We start from the raw sequence: 19,321 nt of genomic DNA on the forward strand, positions 1-19,321 counted from the left end.
GACAGCTATCTGACAATTGACTGACAGATCTCTCATTACTCTAACCTTCCTTTTGCATCACGTTGGCAGCAGCTTGCTAGCGTGGTGTACGGTTTGGGTAAAAAAATGACCCTAATGCCAAAGGAGGGTTAATTAGTCACACGCACACTACTCCAATTAGCAGAGAGACTGTTCAGTGGCAGGGTTGCCGGTAACATCCTCCCTTACGTGGCACCCGAGGACCTTCTCGGCGTCACTATTTAGAATCGCATCAAGGACCGCCAGTTTGCTGTCAGGTCTGTTTAGTACTCCGCTTGTTGTCTCTACGTCTGCTTTTCGCGCAACTCCATCCTTGCCTGGGTACGTACGGATCACTCGGCCGCGTATCCATCCATTGCGATTCCCTTCGTCGGCTATAAACACTAACATTCCTTCCTTAACTGGGGCGACATCATGAAACCACATACTTCGCCGAGAAATCACCGGTAGATACTCGAGAATCCATCGCCGTCAAAGTACCCAGCGCTTGACTGAGCTGCGTCCTACTTTTACGCTGTAGGGTCCAAAATAATCAATCCTTACAAACGGGAATGGTCGGAGAAAAAGTGTGATCCGGAACTTTGGAAGTTGTGCCATCTTCGGCTGAACTGGTGTAGCCTTGTAGATACGGCACCATTGGCACGATTAGCTGCAGAACGTGCTTCAACGCGTAGGCTTGGAATGTAGAATTTCCGATGAATTTCATTGACGATCGTTTCGTCATTCGCATGCCAAAAATTACCAATCCAGAAGCAGCTGAGTGATCTGGTGTTGTCTTGGCAGAATAATGGGGTGTCGTAGCTTAAGAATTCAGCCGCTGCGATGCGACTATCGAAACGTAGGATAGCCGTGGCGGCAACTGCATTCTTCCAGTGATCGAGCTGTACTTGTCCAACACTTTTCGCTGTTCGGCTTCCAGTTCGGCATTAATCCTTAATGTTGACACCTTGTCTGGGTACTGGTCTGTTTGCGAAATACGCCACAAACTTCGATCAGCTTTCTGAAGATCCTCGCTTGTCAGCACACCTGCAGACCTTCGGTGATCACCTCTTGCTCGTTCTGTGTCACAAAAATGGTGTACGTACGTTTGCATACGTATGCTACGCTTCGCAGCAGTCGTTCGTATTTCGAGAACCGGTCAACATCAACTACTGGAACGGTCGCAAAGTGACTGTATATGAACGCTGGACGCAACTCTTCTTCTGTTTCGTTCACTGTATCCAGTTATTCTCTTCTTCATAGAGAAACGCTGGGCCACGCATCCATCTACTGTCCGGCTTACAGTTTGGACCTTTTCCCCACTGTGTAGCATCGTCAGCAACGTTTTTCTCCATTCCCAGCCATCGCCACTCTTCAACGGTCGACAGACTCAGGATCTCGTTGATGCGTTGTCCGATCTAATCCACGAGATAACGTTGCTCGAATCGCCCCAGAAGCATGTTCGCTTGACTTTAACGGAGTGCCCTTCTACTATTGTTCTGCGCAACCGGGCGCCGATAACCGCCGCCTGCAGCTCGATACGGGGGATTGATAAAAGCTGCAGAGGAGCAACCTTTGTTATGGAGGCAACCAGAGCGCATCGTCTGCCCTTTGTCATGGATGCGAAAGTACGCAGCCGCAGAATATGCTTGTGCGCTGCCGTCTACGAATATGTGCAGCTCCAACGATTCGTAGCAGTCCGGATCGTATCCTGGGAAGTAGCACCGCTAAATTTTAATCTTGCCTTGGATAACCAGCGACCCCACTAATCCCAAAGGATCGCAGATCTTCATAAGGAGACTGAGCATCATTCTCTTGGTAGGAGCTCTTTCACCTTTCGACAGTTCTTCAAGGTCTCCTTGCAGGCTGAGATTGAAGCAGAAAGCATCTTCACCGGGTATCCACGATATTCCCAGCAATCGCTCAAATCCGCTTTGACTGTTCATCGTTAAGTGTTTCACAGTGGCTGGTTTGACTTCTCCAATCGTTTCCAGTACCTTGGGCTTGTTGCATGCCCATTTTCGAATGTGAAACCCTGCCTTTTGATGAACTTCCGCGACTTCTAACGCCAACTGAGCTTCTTCTTCCTCGGTGTCATCGCTGTTCAGGTAGTCGTCGACAGTGTTGGTAAACTCACACTCAAAGCACACTCATGAACTGCTCCTGCGTGAGCAAACTCGCGCGCGATTCTGAATCGTTTTCTCACGTGCGAGCTTTTCATGCAAAATCTCGCTCTCACGAGTCAAGCGCCGAAATCTCATTTGCTTGTAAAACGAATTCAAATCAATTTGAACGACATTCTTTGGTGTTGTACGCTAGATATGCTTTTGTTCTATCCTGCAAATCAAAAAGCTTCGATGTAAATAATAGCAAAACCAAGAAATAAAGAAATGATTGAAATCACGAGTCAACTCATGTATGATTTTTTCGGCGTTGAGTTTGGCGAGTCAAGAATCGCGCGTGAAACAACTCAACCGTGAGATTTGAGAATTTGAGTTTTTATCAACACTGGTCTCGTCGATATAATGCCTGTTTTCAATCGCCGCTGCTGCTCTTGGGTATTCATCACGTATGTGGCAGCCCTAATCCCACCTAATGCATCTGACAGGAGCCAACATCTATCGTGTATCCACAATGGAATCCTTTGTGGATACACAAATGTTTACATACAACATGTTGTCTTCTTAAAGATGGCGTCCTCGCACCCTGGTGGTATTCATCCTCATGGTTCGACGGTCGAGATTTTTGACGTATTGCGACTGAGATGGGGAGCAAGTGGCATGTGCCAGTGCCGGGGTAACACACGCAAGCGGGGAAAAGCTTTCATCGTGATGTGTGATACGCAGAGGCGCACAATCGGCTGGTGGCCAATCGACGAAAGAATGTGCAGGTTGAGGATGAAGGGCCGAATCTTCAACTTCAACATAATCGGAAGCACTGATGCTGACAAGGACGTAGGTATTTTACGCGCAGCGCAAACGCGAGTACGCCCGCTGCCCAAGCCACGACGTCAAGATCATCATGGGAGACCTAAACGCTCAGGTAGGCCAGGAGGAGGAGGAATTCAGACCGACGATTGGAAAGTTCAGCGCTCACCAGCGGATGAACGACAATGACCTACGTCACATGGATTTCGCCGCCTCCAAGAACATGGTCATTCGTAGCACATTCTTCCCGCACAGCCTTCCTTATTGTAGCACCTGGAGATCACCACAGCAGACGGAATCTCAAATCGACCACGTTCTGATTGACGGACGGCACTTCTCCGACATTATCGACGTCAGGACCTATCGTGGCGCCAACATCGACTCCGACCACTATCTGGTGATGGTCAAACTGCGCCCAAAACTCTCCGTCATCAACAATGTACGATACCGGCGACCGCCACGGTACAACCTAGAGCGACTGAAGCAATCGGATGTCGCCTCAGCATACGCGCAGAATCTCGAGGCCGCGTTGCCAGACGAGGGCGAGCTCGATGAGGCCCCTCTAGAGGACTGTTGGAGTACAGTGAAAGCAGCCATTAACGACGCAGCCGAGAGCACCATCGGGTACGTGGAACGGAATCGACGGAACGAATGGTTCGACGAAGAGTGTAGAACGGTTTTGGAAGAGAAGAACGCAGCGCAGGTGATTATGCTGCAGCAAGGGACCCGACAGAACGTGGAACATTACAAACAGAAGCGGAAACAGCAGACCCGCCTCTTTCGGGAGAAAAAAAAAGTCGTCTGAAAGAAGCGGAGTGCGAAGAAATGGAACTGCTGTGCCGTTCTCAAGAAACACGGACATTCTACCCGAAGCTCAACAAACCCCGCAACAGCTTCGTGCCGCGAGCCGAAATGTGCAGGAATAAGGACGGAGGCCTCTTGACGGACGGACGCGAGGTGATCGAAAGATGGAAGCAGCACTTCGATCAGCACCTGAATGGCGTGGAGAACGTAGGCACGGGAGACCATGGCAACGGAGGAAACGACGACACCAGTGCAGCGGAGGACGGAAATGAATCAACTCCCGCGCTGAGGGAAGTTAGAGATGCCATTTATCAGATCAAAACTAACAAAGCAACTGTGCAAAGCAAAATGTGTGTGAGTGACTCCAAATAGTGAGATCGCAGAAAATTTTCGCTCCCGGTTAACTGATACTTTTCGAAGTGTAATCAGTACTTATCGATCGTTATATTTAGTGCAAAGTGGGGGTACAAGTGATTTCCACCGAATTTCATTTGGATTATTATCGGATTTCGAAACTATCCGCCTAAATACCGAAATTAAAAGTGCGGGCATAAATCGAACCTTTAGAAACTGTGCCTATTGAACACATTTGAAGGCACAGCCAGTCCTCACACACGAGCGCGAGGTGGAAGAAACACATATCCACTTAACTAGGCTAGGAAAGTGATTCGGTTTTGTAGGAAGTAATCTAAATAAAATAAAATGTTCAATATTCGATTATGTATCGGTTTAGTAATTTGTTTGAAATGATTCAGTTATAACGAAAAAAAAAGAGTTAGAATTTATATCAGTGTTTCACTAGAGAGCGGAATTAGGTACATAACCACAAGCCGCGCCGCAAAGATGTTTCCATCGAATCCGAAAGCGAGAGAGACGAGCACCCGCGTGATACGTTTGTGTGCGTGTCATCCGAGCGCATAAACGAACGAACGGGAGAAAGACGAAAGATAGGTTGCTGAGCATGGGAAGGCGTTGGATGAGCAGTTTTGTAAGTGATGTTAAGGAGTACAGTTGTGGGTAGAGTTTCGGTTTTAATAAAAGAAAAGAAAATAGTATTTGAAAAAAAGTTTGTGATTTTATTTTGTGTGGAGAATTCCTACAATGGCACAGCCGGTAGGATCGTGTGATGTGAAATATATAAAAAAAAAAGTGGGAAGTGAAATGTGTATAATCGTGATTGTTTTTATGTACTGCAAGCAAGCGCAAGAAAATAAATTCAAATGCGTTGCACCCTTTGAGCAGCAGCTGGAGATGGATGAAGGTGAACGGCTTCGTGTTTGTCATGATGTGTTTGGATATAAGGTAAGGTAAATAGAAGAACGATTGTGGTGACAGGCACTTCCCTGACATTGGTGATGTTATCTAAAAATGGAAGAAATAGCATTTTTTGCATTCTTTGTGCACTATTCACTATCAAACTTTACGGTTGGCTCGTTAGGCTGCAGTTACAGATAATTCGTACGAATGTTGCAAATCTGAAAGTGCGATTAACTTGTGAACAATGGGGTTCCAAATATCGTATATATTTTTCAATTCTTGAAAATGATAGGGTTGTGTCAACATCGGTAATCGGCAAAGAGAAAAACACTTGCATTGAGATTTGTTAATTATTCTTGAGTTAGTATTTCATCCCTATTTCTTTGGTAACAGCAGAAATTTCGTAGTGGTGTAGTTATAAAAAAAATTAATAAAATGCTTTCGGCCACGATTTCTATTACGATTTTTAGTTAGAAGGCTAAATAAGCAGCTGTCGATGATTGTAACAGATAATGGTTGAAATAACACAATAGAAGCTGGAATAAATGCAATGCTTGGAAAACTAGTGTCACCCCTCCAGGCTTGAGCGAACAAAATAAGGTTTTTGAGGGTATTTTGGGAGGTATTCTGTATGCAACGTTCCAAGACTTGATGCTGATACTTGATTGGTAACGTTGAGCTTGAAAACCTCAATCCAAGAGAGTTTTAAGATCGGAGATTGCGAATGGATGAATCTGTGGTAAGCGATTTAGAGCGATTCGAAGGAATATTTTCTGGTTTTAATACTTGATTGGTAACATTGAGCTTGAAAACCTCAATCCAAGAGAGTTTTAAGATCGGAGATTGTGAATGGATGAATCTGTGACAAGTGAATCAGAGCGTTGCGAAGGAATATTTTCTGGTTTTGATACTTGATTGGTAACGTTGAGCTTGAAAACCTCAATCCAAGAGAGTTTTAAGATTGGAAATTGTGAATGGATGAATCTGTGGTATGCGATTCAGAGCGATTCGAAGGAATATTTTCTGGTTTTGATACTTGACTGGTAACATTGAGCTTGAAAACCTCAATCCAAGAGAGTTTTAAGATCGGAGATTGTGAATGGATGAATCTGTGACAAGCGATTCAGAGCGATTCGAAGGAATATTTTCTGGTTTTGATACTTGATTGGTAACATTGAGCTTGAAAACCTCAATCCAAGAGAGTTTTAAGATCGAAGATTGTGAATGGATGAATCTGTGACAAGCGATTCAGAGCGTTTCGAAGGAATATTTTCTGGTTTTGATACTTGATTGGTAACATTGAGCTTGAAAACCTCAATCCAAGAGAGTTTTAAGATCGAAAATTGTGAATGGATGAATCTGTGACAAGCGATTCAGAGCGATTCGAAGGAATATTTTCTGGTTTTGATACTTGATTGGTAACATTGAGCTTGAAAACCTCAATCCAAGAGAGTTTTAAGATCGAAGATTGCGAATGGATGAATCTGTGACAAGCGATTCAGAGCGATTCGAAGGAATATTTTCTGGCTTTGATACTTGATTGGTAACATTGAGCTTGAAAACCTCAATCCAAGAGAGTTTTAAGATCGGAGATTGTGAATGGATGAATCTGTGACAAGCGATTCAGAGCGTTTCGAAGGAATATTTTCTGGTTTTGATACTTGATTGGTAACATTGAGCTTGAAAACATCAATCCAAGAGAGTTTTAAGATCGAAAATTGTGAATGGATGAATCTGTGACAAGCGATTGAGAGCGATTCAAAGGAATATTTTCTGGTTTTGATACTTGATTGGTAACATTGAGCTTGAAAACCTCAATCCAAGAGAGTTTTAAGATCGAAGATTGTGAATGGATGAATCTGTGACAAGCGATTCAGAGCGTTGCGAAGGAATATTTTTTGGTTTTGATACTTGATTGGTAACATTGAGCTTGAAAACCTCAATCCAAGAGAGTTTTAAGATCGGAGATTGTGAATGGATGAATCTGTGACAAGCGATTCAGAGCGTTGCGAAGAATATTTTCTGGTTTTGATACTTGATTGGTAACGTTGAGCTTGAAAACCTCAATCCAAGAGAGTTTTAAGATCGAAGATTGTGAATGGATGAATCTGTGACAAGCGATTCAGAGCGATTCGAAGGAATATTTTCTGGTTTTGATACTTGATTGGTAATATTGAGCTTGAAAACCTCAATCCAAGAGAGTTTTAAGATCGAAAATTGTGAATGGATGAATCTGTGACAAGCGATTCAGAGCGTTGCGAAGGAATATTTTTTGGTTTTGATACTTGATTGGTAACATTGAGCTTGAAAACCTCAATCCAAGAGAGTTTTAAGATCGAAAATTGTGAATGGATGAATCTGTGACAAGCGATTCAGAGCGATTCGAAGGAATATTTTCTGGTTTTGATACTTGATTGGTAATATTGAGCTTGAAAACCTCAATCCAAGAGAGTTTTAAGATCGAAAATTGTGAATGGATGAATCTGTGACAAGCGATTCAGAGCGTTGCGAAGGAATATTTTTTGGTTTTGATACTTGATTGGTAACATTGAGCTTGAAAACCTCAATCCAAGAGAGTTTTAAGATCGAAAATTGTGAATGGATGAATCTGTGACAAGCGATTCAGAGCGTTGCGAAGGAATATTTTTTGGTTTTGATACTTGATTGGTAACATTGAGCTTGAAAACCTCAATCCAAGAGAGTTTTAAGATCGAAAATTGTGAATGGATGAATCTGTGACAAGCGATTCAGAGCGTTGCGAAGGAATATTTTTTGGTTTTGATACTTGATTGGTAACATTGAGCTTGAAAACCTCAATCCAAGAGAGTTTTAAGATCGGAGATTGTGAATGGATGAATCTGTGACAAGCGATTCAGAGCGATTCGAAGGAATATTTTCTGGTTTTGATACTTGATTGGTAACATTGAGCTTGAAAACCTCAGTCCAAGAGAGTTTTAAGATCGGAGATTGTGAATGGATGAATCTGTGACAAGCGATTCAGAGCGTTGCGAAGGAATATTTTCTGGTTTTGATACTTGATTGGTAACATTGAGCTTGAAAACCTCAATCCAAGAGAGTTTTAAGATCGGAGATTGTGAATGGATGAATCTGTGACAAGCGATTCAGAGCGTTGCGAAGGAATATTTTCTGGTTTTGATACTTGATTGGTAACATTGAGCTTGAAAACCTCAATCCAAGAGAGTTGTAAGATCGAAGATTGCGAATGGATGAATCTGTGACAAGCGATTCAGAGCGATTCGAAGGAATATTTTCTGGCTTTGATACTTGATTGGTAACATTGAGCTTGAACACCTCAATCCAAGAGAGTTTTAAGATCGAAGATTGTGAATGGATGAATCTGTGACAAGCGATTCAGAGCGTTTCGAAGGAATATTTTCTGGTTTTGATACTTGATTGGTAACATTGAGCTTGAAAACCTCAATCCAAGAGAGTTTTAAGATCGAAAATTGTGAATGGATGAATCTGTGACAAGCGATTGAGAGCGATTCAAAGGAATATTTTCTGGTTTTGATACTTGATTGGTAACATTGAGCTTGAAAACCTCAATCCAAGAGAGTTTTAAGATCGGAGATTGTGAATGGATGAATCTGTGACAAGCGATTCAGAGCGTTGCGAAGAATATTTTCTGGTTTTGATACTTGATTGGTAACGTTGAGCTTGAAAACCTCAATCCAAGAGAGTTTTAAGATCGAAAATTGTGAATGGATGAATCTGTGACAAGCGATTCAGAGCGATTCGAAGGAATATTTTCTGGTTTTGATACTTGATTGGTAACATTGAGCTTGAAAACCTCAATCCATCTAATCCATCCAATCAATCGAAAATTGTGAATGGATGAATCTGTGACAAGCGATTCAGAGCGATTCAAAGGAATATTTTCTGGTTTTAATACTTGATTGGTAACATTGAGCTTGAAAACCTCAATCCAAGAGAGTTTTAAGATCGAAGATTGTGAATGGATGAATCTGTGACAAGCGATTCAGAGCGTTGCGAAGGAATATTTTTTGGTTTTGATACTTGATTGGTAACATTGAGCTTGAAAACCTCAATCCAAGAGAGTTTTAAGATCGGAGATTGTGAATGGATGAATCTGTGACAAGCGATTCAGAGCGTTGCGAAGGAATATTTTCTGGTTTTGATTCTTGATTGGTAACATTGAGCTTGAAAACCTCAATCCAAGAGAGTTTTAAGATCGGAGATTGTGAATGGATGAATCTGTGACAAGCGATTCAGAGCGTTGCGAAGGAATATTTTCTGGTTTTGATACTTGATTGGTAACATTGAGCTTGAAAACCTCAATCCAAGAGAGTTTTAAGATCGAAGATTGCGAATGGATGAATCTGTGACAAGCGATTCAGAGCGATTCGAATGAATATTTTCTGGCTTTGATACTTGATTGGTAACATTGAGCTTGAAAACCTCAATCCAAGAGAGTTTTAAGATCGAAGATTGTGAATGGATGAATCTGTGACAAGCGATTCAGAGCGTTTCGAAGGAATATTTTCTGGTTTTGATACTTGATTGGTAACATTGAGCTTGAAAACCTCAATCCAAGAGAGTTTTAAGATCGGAGATTGTGAATGGATGAATCTGTGACAAGCGATTCAGAGCGATTCGAAGGAATATTTTCTGGTTTTGATACTTGATTGGTAACATTGAGCTTGAAAACCTCAATCCAAGTGAGTTTTAAGATCGAAGATTGTGAATGGATGAATCTGTGACAAGCGATTCAGAGCGATTCGAAGGAATATTTTCTGGTTTTAATACTTGATTGGTAACATTGAGCTTGAAAACCTCAATCCAAGAGAGTTTTAAGATCGGAGATTGTGAATGGATGAATCTGTGACAAGCGATTCAGAGCGATTCGAAGGAATATTTTCTGGTTTTAATACTTGATTGGTAACATTGAGCTTGAAAACCTCAATCCAAGAGAGTTTTAAGATCGAAGATTGTGAATGGATGAATCTGTGACAAGCGATTCAGAGCGTTGCGAAGGAATATTTTTTGGTTTTGATACTTGATTGGTAACATTGAGCTTGAAAACCTCAATCCAAGAGAGTTTTAAGATCGGAGATTGTGAATGGATGAATCTGTGACAAGCGATTCTGAGCGTTGCGAAGAATATTTTCTGGTTTTGATACTTGATTGGTAACGTTGAGCTTGAAAACCTCAATCCAAGAGAGTTTTAAGATCGAAAATTGTGAATGGATGAATCTGTGACAAGCGATTCAGAGCGATTCGAAGGCATATTTTCTGGTTTTGATACTTGATTGGTAACATTGAGCTTGAAAACCTCAATCCAAGTGAGTTTTAAGATCGAAGATTGTGAATGGATGAATCTGTGACAAGCGATTCAGAGCGATTCGAAGGAATATTTTCTGGTTTTAATACTTGATTGGTAACATTGAGCTTGAAAACCTCAATCCAAGAGAGTTTTAAGATCGAAGATTGTGAATGGATGAATCTGTGACAAGCGATTCAGAGCGTTGCGAAGGAATATTTTTTGGTTTTGATACTTGATTGGTAACATTGAGCTTGAAAACCTCAATCCAAGAGAGTTTTAAGATCGGAGATTGTGAATGGATGAATCTGTGACAAGCGATTCTGAGCGTTGCGAAGAATATTTTCTGGTTTTGATACTTGATTGGTAACGTTGAGCTTGAAAACCTCAATCCAAGAGAGTTTTAAGATCGGAGATTGTGAATGGATGAATCTGTGACAAGCGATTCAGAGCGATTCGAAGGAATATTTTCTGGTTTTGATACTTGATTGGTAACATTGAGCTTGAAAACCTCAATCCAAGTGAGTTTTAAGATCGAAGATTGTGAATGGATGAATCTGTGACAAGCGATTCAGAGCGATTCGAAGGAATATTTTCTGGTTTTGATACTTGATTGGTAACATTGAGCTTGAAAACCTCAATCCAAGTGAGTTTTAAGATCGAAGATTGTGAATGGATGAATCTGTGACAAGCGATTCTGAGCGTTGCGAAGAATATTTTCTGGTTTTGATACTTGATTGGTAACGTTGAGCTTGAAAACCTCAATCCAAGAGAGTTTTAAGATCGAAAATTGTGAATGGATGAATCTGTGACAAGCGATTCAGAGCGATTCGAAGGAATATTTTCTGGTTTTGATACTTGATTGGTAACATTGAGCTTGAAAACCTCAATCCATCTAATCCATCCAATCAATCGAAAATTGTGAATGGATGAATCTGTGACAAGCGATTCAGAGCGATTCGAAGGAATATTTTCTGGTTTTAATACTTGATTGGTAACATTGAGCTTGAAAACCTCAATCCAAAAGAGTTTTAAGATCGAAGATTGTGAATGGATGAATCTGTGACAAGCGATTCAGAGCGTTGCGAAGGAATATTTTCTGGTTTTGATACTTGATTGGTAACATTGAGCTTGAAAACCTCAATCCAAGAGAGTTTTAAGATCGGAGATTGTGAATGGATGAATCTGTGACAAGCGATTCAGAGCGTTGCGAAGGAATATTTTCTGGTTTTGATACTTGATTGGTAACGTTGAGCTTCAAAACCTCAATCCAAGAGAGTTTTAAGATCGGAGATTGTGAATGGATGAATCTGTGGTATGTGATTCAGAGCGATTCGAAGGAATATTTTCTGGTTTTGATACTTGATTGGTAACATTGAGCTTGAAAACCTCAATCCAAGAGAGTTTTAAGATCGGAGATTGTGAATGGATGAATCTGTGGTATGCGATTCAGAGCGATTCGAAGGAATATTTTCTGGTTTTGATACTTGATTGGTAACGTTGAGCTTGAAAACCTCAATCCAAGAGAGTTTTAAGATCGGAGATTGTGAATGGATGAATCTGTGGTATGCGATTCAGAGCGATTCGAAGAAATATTTTCTGGTTTTGATACTTGATTGGTAACATTGAGCTTGAAAACCTCAATCCAAGAGAGTTTTAAGATCGAAAATTGTGAATGGATGAATCTGTGACAAGCGATTCAGAGCGTTGCGAAGGAATATTTTCTGGTTTTGATACTTGATTGGTAACATTGAGCTTGAAAACCTCAATCCAAGTGAGTTTTAAGATCGGAGATTGTGAATGGATGAATCTGTGACAAGCGATTCAGAGCATTGCGAAGGAATATTTTCTGGTTTTGATACTTGATTGGTAACGTTGAGCTTGAAAACCTCAATCCAAGAGAGTTTTATGATCGGAGATTGTGAATGGATGAATCTGTGGTATGCGATTCAGAGCGTTGCGAAGGAATATTTTCTGGTTTTGATACTTGATTGGTAACATTGAGCTTGAAAACCTCAATCCAAGAGAGTTTTAAGATCGAAAATTGTGAATGGATGAATCTGTGACAAGCGATTCAGAGCGTTGCGAAGGAATTTTTTTGGTTTTGATACTTGATTGGTAACATTGAGCTTGAAAACCTCAATCCAAGAGAGTTTTAAGATCGAAAATTGTGAATGGATGAATCTGTGGTATGCGATTCAGAGCGATTCGAAGAAATATTTTCTGGTTTTGATACTTGATTGGTAACATTGAGCTTGAAAACCTCAATCCAAGAGAGTTTTAAGATCGAAAATTGTGAATGGATGAATCTGTGACAAGCGATTCAGAGGGATTCGAAGGAATATTTTCTGGTTTTGATACTTGATTGGTAACGTTGAGCTTGAAAACCTCAATCCAAGAGAGTTTTAAGATCGAAAATTGTGAATGGATGAATCTGTGACAAGCGATTCAGAGCGTTGCGAAGGAATTTTTTTGGTTTTGATACTTGATTGGTAACATTGAGCTTGAAAACCTCAATCCAAGAGAGTTTTAAGATCGGAAATTGTGAATGGATGAATCTGTGGTATGCGATTCAGAGCGATTCGAAGGAATATTGTTTGATTTTGATACTTGATTGGCAACATTGAGCTTGAAAACCTCAATCCAAGTGAGTTTTAAGATCGGAGATTGTGAATGGATGAATCTGTGACAAGCGATTCAGAGCGTTTCGAAGGAATATTTTCTGGTTTTGATACTTGATTGGTAACGTTGAGCTTGAAAACCTCAATCCAAGAGAGTTTTATGATCGGAGATTGTGAATGGATGAATCTGTGGTATGCGATTCAGAGCGATACGAAGGAATATTTTCTGGTTTTGATACTTGATTGGTAACATTGAGCTTGAAAACCTCAATCCAAGAGAGTTTTAAGATCGGAGATTGTGAATGGATGAATCTGTGACAAGCGATTCAGAGCGATTCGAAGGAATATTTTCTGGTTTTGATACTTGATTGGTAACATTGAGCTTGAAAACCTCAATCCAAGAGAGTTCTAAGATCGGAGATTGTGAATGGATGTAATATTTTCTGATTTTGATACTGGATTGGCAACATTGAGCTTGAAAACCTCAATCCAAGAGAGTTTTAAGATCGGAGATTGTGAATGAATGAATCTGTGACAAGCGATTCAGAGCGTTGCGAAGGAATATTTTCTGGTTTTGATACTTGATTGGTAACGTTGAGCTTGAAAACCTCAATCCAAGAGAGTTTTAAGATCAGAGATTGTGAATGGATGAATCTGTGACAAGCGATTCAGAGCGTTGCGAAGGAATATTTTCTGGTTTTGATACTTGATTGGTAACGTTGAGCTTGAAAACCTCAATCCATCCATACCCTCGAGCGGGTTGGTGCGTCTCTGAGGAGGTGTTCGATCCAAGTGGATCTGATAAGAAAAAATCCATACCCTCGAGCGGGTTGGTGCGTCTCTGAGGAGGCGTTCGATCCAAGTGGATCTGATGAAAGAAAATCCATACCCTCGAGCGGGTTGGTGCGTTTCTGAGGAGGCGTTCGATCCAAGTGGATCTAATAAGAAAAAATCCATACCCTCGAGCGGGTTGGTGCGTCTCTGAGGAGGCGTTCGATCCAAGTGGATCTGATGAAAGAAAATCCATACCCTCGAGCGGGTTGGTGCGTTTCTGAGGAGGCGTTCGATCCAAGTGGATCTAATAAGAAAAAATCCATACCCTCGAGCGGGTTGGTGCGTCTCTGAGGAGGCGTTCGATCCAAGTGGATCTGATGAAAGAAAATCCATACCCTCGAGCGGGTTGGTGCGTCTCTGAGGAGGCGTTCGATCCAAGTGGATCTGATGAAAGAAAATCCATACCCTCGAGCGGGTTGGTGCGTCTCTGAGGAGGCGTTCGATCCAAGTGGATCTGATGAAAGAAAATCCATACCCTCGAGCGGGTTGGTGCGTCTCTGAGGAGGCGTTCGATCCAAGTGGATCTGATGAAAGAAAATCCATACCCTCGAGCGGGTTGGTGCGTTTCTGAGGAGGCGTTCGATCCAAGTGGATCTAATAAGAAAAATCCATACCCTCGAGCGGGTTGGTGCGTCTCTGAGGAGGCGTTCGATCCAAGTGGATCTGATGAAAGAAAATCCATACCCTCGAGCGGGTTGGTGCGTTTCTGAGGAGGCGTTCGATCCAAGTGGATCTAATAAGAAAAAATCCATACCCTCGAGCGGGTTGGTGCGTCTCTGAGGAGGCGTTCGATCCAAGTGGATCTGATGAAAGAAAATCCATACCCTCGAGCGGGTTGGTGCGTCTCTGAGGAGGCGTTCGATCCAAGTGGATCTGATGAAAGAAAATCCATACCCTCGAGCGGGTTGGTGCGTCTCTGAGGAGGCGTTCGATCCAAGTGGATCTGATGAAAGAAAATCCATACCCTCGAGCGGGTTGGTGCGTCTCTGAGGAGGCGTTCGATCCAAGTGGATCTGATGAAAGAAAATCCATACCCTCGAGCGGGTTGGTGCGTTTTTGAGGAGGCGTTCGATCCAAGTGGATCTAATAAGAAAAAATCCATACCCTCGAGCGGGTTGGTGCGTCTCTGAGGAGGCGTTCGATCCAAGTGGATCTAATAAGAAAAAATCCATACCCTCGAGCGGGTTGGTGCGTCTCCGAAGAGGCGTTCGATCCAAGTGGATCTGATGAAAGAAAATCCATACCCTCGAGCGGGTTGGTGCGTTTCTGAGGAGGCGTTCGATCCAAGTGGATCTAATAAGAAAAAATCCATACCCTCGAGCGGGTTGGTGCGTCTCTGAGGAGGCGTTCGATCCAAGTGGATCTGATGAAAGAAAATCCATACCCTCGAGCGGGTTGGTGCGTCTCTGAGGAGGCGTTCGATCCAAGTGGATCTGATGAAAGAAAATCCATACCCTCGAGCGGGTTGGTGCGTCTCTGAGGAGGCGTTCGATCCAAGTGGATCTGATGAAAGAAAATCCATACCCTCGAGCGGGTTGGTGCGTCTCTGAGGAGGCGTTCGATCCAAGTGGATCTGATAAGAGAAAATCCATACCCTCGAGCGGGTTGGTGCGTCTCTGAAGAGGCGTTCGGTCCAAGTGGATCTGATAAGAGAAAATCCATACCCTCGAGCGGGTTGGTGCGTCTCTGAGGAGGCGTTCGATCCAAGTGGATCTGATGAGAGAAAATCCATATCCTCGAGCGGGTTGGTGCGTCTCTGAGGAGACGTTTGATCCAAGTGGATCTGATGAGGAAAATAATTATTGATATTATTGATTATATGTTACCTATAATTAATCACTTTTTTCAATTTATTTACAGGTTTTCTTTGTTTATTTATGCAGGTTTTAAAACTCTATTTTTTCATTAGTAGTCTGTCCAATCTTTAGTTAGAGTAGGGGAAGAGGAGGATGTAGGAAGTAATCTAAATAAAATAAAATGTTCAATATTCGATTATGTATCGGTTTAGTAATTTGTTTGAAATGATTCAGTTATAACGAAAAAAAAAGAGTTAGAATTTATATCAGTGTTTCACTAGAGAGCGGAATTAGGTACATAACCACAAGCCGCGCCGCAAAGATGTTTCCATCGAATCCGAAAGCGAGAGAGACGAGCACCCGCGTGATACGTTTGTGTGCGTGTCATCCGAGCGCATAAACGAACGAACGGGAGAAAGACGAAAGATAGGTTGCTGAGCATGGGAAGGCGTTGGATGAGCAGTTTTGTAAGTGATGTTAAGGAGTACAGTTGTGGGTAGAGTTTCGGTTTTAATAAAAGAAAAGAAAATAGTATTTGAAAAAAAGTTTGTGATTTTATTTTGTGTGGAGAATTCCTACAGGTTTGTTGAACAAATTCGCTGCCGACTATAGTGTTAATTCATAATTTATATAAGCTGATTAGTGAAATGGCATCCTGTGAAGAAAATGCCTTTGATGATGGGCTTCAAAGTGAGTCATTAACAGACGTGCGTACTCCATCACCATCTATTTTGAACTCCCCGAAAGAGCAAATGGATGAGTCAGACGGTGAAGATGATGGTGTCAATGTCACCATTAGACCACTGCGTCCGCCACTGCACACGGCGGAAGACGAAATAAACCGCGATACGGAAAGCAAGTCTAAGGTAGGTGGAGATGCAGGTAAAGTGAAGCGCCGTACCTTGTGTGGGGCAGCGCGTCGTAGGCTGCAAAAGCTTATGAACAACGGGATGGACTACAACGCAGCCCGTGAGCAAGCAAAACTGCCTCTAGCTAGCACCCCCAAGAGAGTGAGGAATTCTGATCTCGACCGTACCAACAGTAGCGAAGGTAAGCCAGCGTCAAAGAAGTTATGCGATGGTCAAATCTCTGAGGAGGAACATGCCAACGACATGCTTACTGAAAGCCCATCTCAACAGGTAAATGAAAAAGTTGTAAACAATTCCAAAGCGCCTCGAAATGTCGGGAAGAATGAAAGGGACCCTAAAGACCCTAAGCTGCCACACATTTCGAGGACTATGCATGGGCAGGGACGAGAGGCCCTCCCTGCTCCTACTTATAGCGATATTGCTAACCGGGTAAGGCTAGGAATTATGCCCAAGAATTATCCTGTGATTGAGCTGTCAACTAACCAACAGGAAGTGGTACAAGAAGCCCTCCTGTTGAAAGTTGTTCAGCAACGCCGGGAACAATTCAAGCCTAAGTTTGCTTGCTGTAGGTTTAGGCCTGGGTACCTAGTGCTCACATGCCAGGGCAAAGAAACCGCTAATTGGGTAAAAGATAAATTTACGTCATTGGTACTTTGGGAAGGGGCAGATTTGGTTGTCGTGGACGAGGATAAAATCCCACGTCCTGAAGTCTTAATTGCTTTCTTCCCATGGAGTGCCAAATACAGTAACGACATGATTTTGTCTCTCATTGAGAGCCAAACTGAAGATATGTTTGCTGATACATGGAGGGTTCTATACCGTCGAGTAAAGGGCGAGCACCTTGAACTTAGCTTTACGGTAGACGATTCCTCTTTGCGGAAGTTAAGTGCGAACAAATTTGTATTGCATTACAGGTATGGGCAGATTCAAATTACTAAGAAACGCCCTGCTCAACCCATTGATAAAAGAATAGTGCCAGTTATCCCTACAGTTGCCCCGGACGAAAAGGCCATGGATTGTGAGCTAGTCCTGGAAGGCCATAACATTCCAGGGACAAGTAGAGCTGAAAATTATTCTTTTGTTCACTCGGGAAGTTCTGGAAAAGATGTAGACACCGCCGGTGCTATAGGATTAGACAGCCAGGGGCAACAAAATGCCCTTGGTTACAAAAACCTAAGAGCTGATGATTTAGGTAGCCAAGGGCAAAACAAAGCCCATGATGCTAACAAATCAAAAGCCAGGAAGCCCAGCGGAGCTACTACAGAATCGTCTATTCAAAATCGTCTCCAGCAGAGGGATTAAAGTGCCCCGCCAATTATATTATGTTCTTTGTTTAATAAATCAATAAAAAATAGTAAATAAAAAAAAAATAAAAAAATGAGTGCCATGAAAATTATTCAAATAAATCTTCACCACGCGAAGGGTGCTTCAGCTGTGCTCAGCAGAAGATTTATTAGAGAACAGTTAGACGTGGGATTAATTCAAGAGCCCTGGGTAAATAATGGAAGGGTAATGGGTTGCTCTTCGCAGAATTGTAGTATCTTGTATGACGAAAGTCAATCTAATCCAAGAACAGCCATTTTAGTAAGTAGGAGAACAAAATTTGTCCCAATTACTGAGTTTATTACAAGAGACATTGTTGCGATTAAAATGGAGGTCCCAACAATCCAGGGAAAAACTGAGGTATGCATTGCTTCAGCATATTTTCCAGGAGACGTTGATGATGTGCCTCCATCTTTGGTCGTAAATTTTGTTAATTATTGCAAAAAAATAAACGCCCAATTTGTTATAGGGTGTGATGCAAATGCCCATCATACCATATGGAGCAGTACTGATATTAATAAAAGAGGTGAGGATCTCCTGAATTACATTTCGTCTAATAATATAGACATATGCAATAAACGGGAATCGCCAACTTTTATTAATGCTATTCGACAAGAAGTTTTAGATCTTACGCTTTGCAGTTATCTGCTATCAGATAAGATCGTGAACTGGCATGTTTCTGATGAGGAATCACTGTCAGATCACAAACATATCAGGTTCGATTATAAAGCCGGATCAAATTTAATTGAAAGCTATAGAAACCCAAAGAAAACTAATTGGGACCTCTATCGCTTCTATTTAATGAATGAAAATTCATATGCGGGTGAGCAGATCTTGTCTGTTTCACAGTTGGAAAATGCCTCTGATGAGATTATTGATAAAATAATCTCATCATATCATGCTAGCTGCCCAATCCGACAGAGGTCATCCAACAGGGATGTCCCTTGGTGGAATGATAAGCTGGCAGAACTGAGGAGGAAATCTAGACGGTTGTTCAATAGAGCAAAAGTTACATCTGATTGGGTTCAGTATAAACAAGCCCTTACAGAATACAACAGAGAATTGAGGCTAGCCAAACGGAAGGATTGGAGACGGGTATGTGAAGACATCAATAACGCTCCTACAGCTGCAAGGCTTCATAAAGTCCTTTCGAAAGACCATTCAAATGGTCTTGGCAGTCTTAAAAAGGAAGATGGCAGTTTTACTGTTGACTCTTCTGAAACATTGGAAATCATGATGAGAACTCACTTCCCAGGGTCGATTCCTTGTTCGGATGAAGAACAGGACTCAGATAAGGTAAGACATGTGTGGTCGACCAATGCCTATCAAAAAGCTTGTGAAATCTTCACGCCGTCGAGGATCGAATGGGCACTGAGTTCTTTTCAACCTTTCAAATCTGCCGGGAAAGATGGAATTTTCCCAGCTTTACTTCAACAGGGAAAAGAGGCGCTTTGTCCGCTCTTAACCGAAATATTCAGAGCCAGTATTACGTTAACTCACATACCTAAGGCGTGGCGTAAGGTTCGTGTTGTGTTTATCCCAAAAGCTGGCAAACGGGACAAAACAACTCCAAAAGCCTTCAGACCAATAA

General features: G+C 42.1%; 1 protein-coding gene across 1 annotated transcript; it reads left to right on the plus strand.

The window, feature by feature from the left end:
• The first annotated feature begins 4,289 nt into the window (after positions 1 to 4,289).
• Positions 4,290 to 19,030, plus strand: LOC134284923 (uncharacterized). The gene is made up of 2 exons (XM_062844491.1): positions 4,290 to 4,399; positions 16,120 to 19,030. Exon 2 carries the CDS (start codon positions 16,186 to 16,188, stop codon positions 17,707 to 17,709), a length of 1,524 nt encoding a protein of 507 aa, XP_062700475.1. The 5' UTR covers positions 4,290 to 4,399; positions 16,120 to 16,185; the 3' UTR covers positions 17,710 to 19,030.
• Positions 19,031 to 19,321: the final 291 nt, after the last annotated feature.

The sequence above is a fragment of the Aedes albopictus genome, chromosome 1, assembly GCF_035046485.1.
Source record: "Aedes albopictus strain Foshan chromosome 1, AalbF5, whole genome shotgun sequence".
Taxonomy (NCBI): Eukaryota; Metazoa; Arthropoda; class Insecta; order Diptera; family Culicidae; genus Aedes; species Aedes albopictus.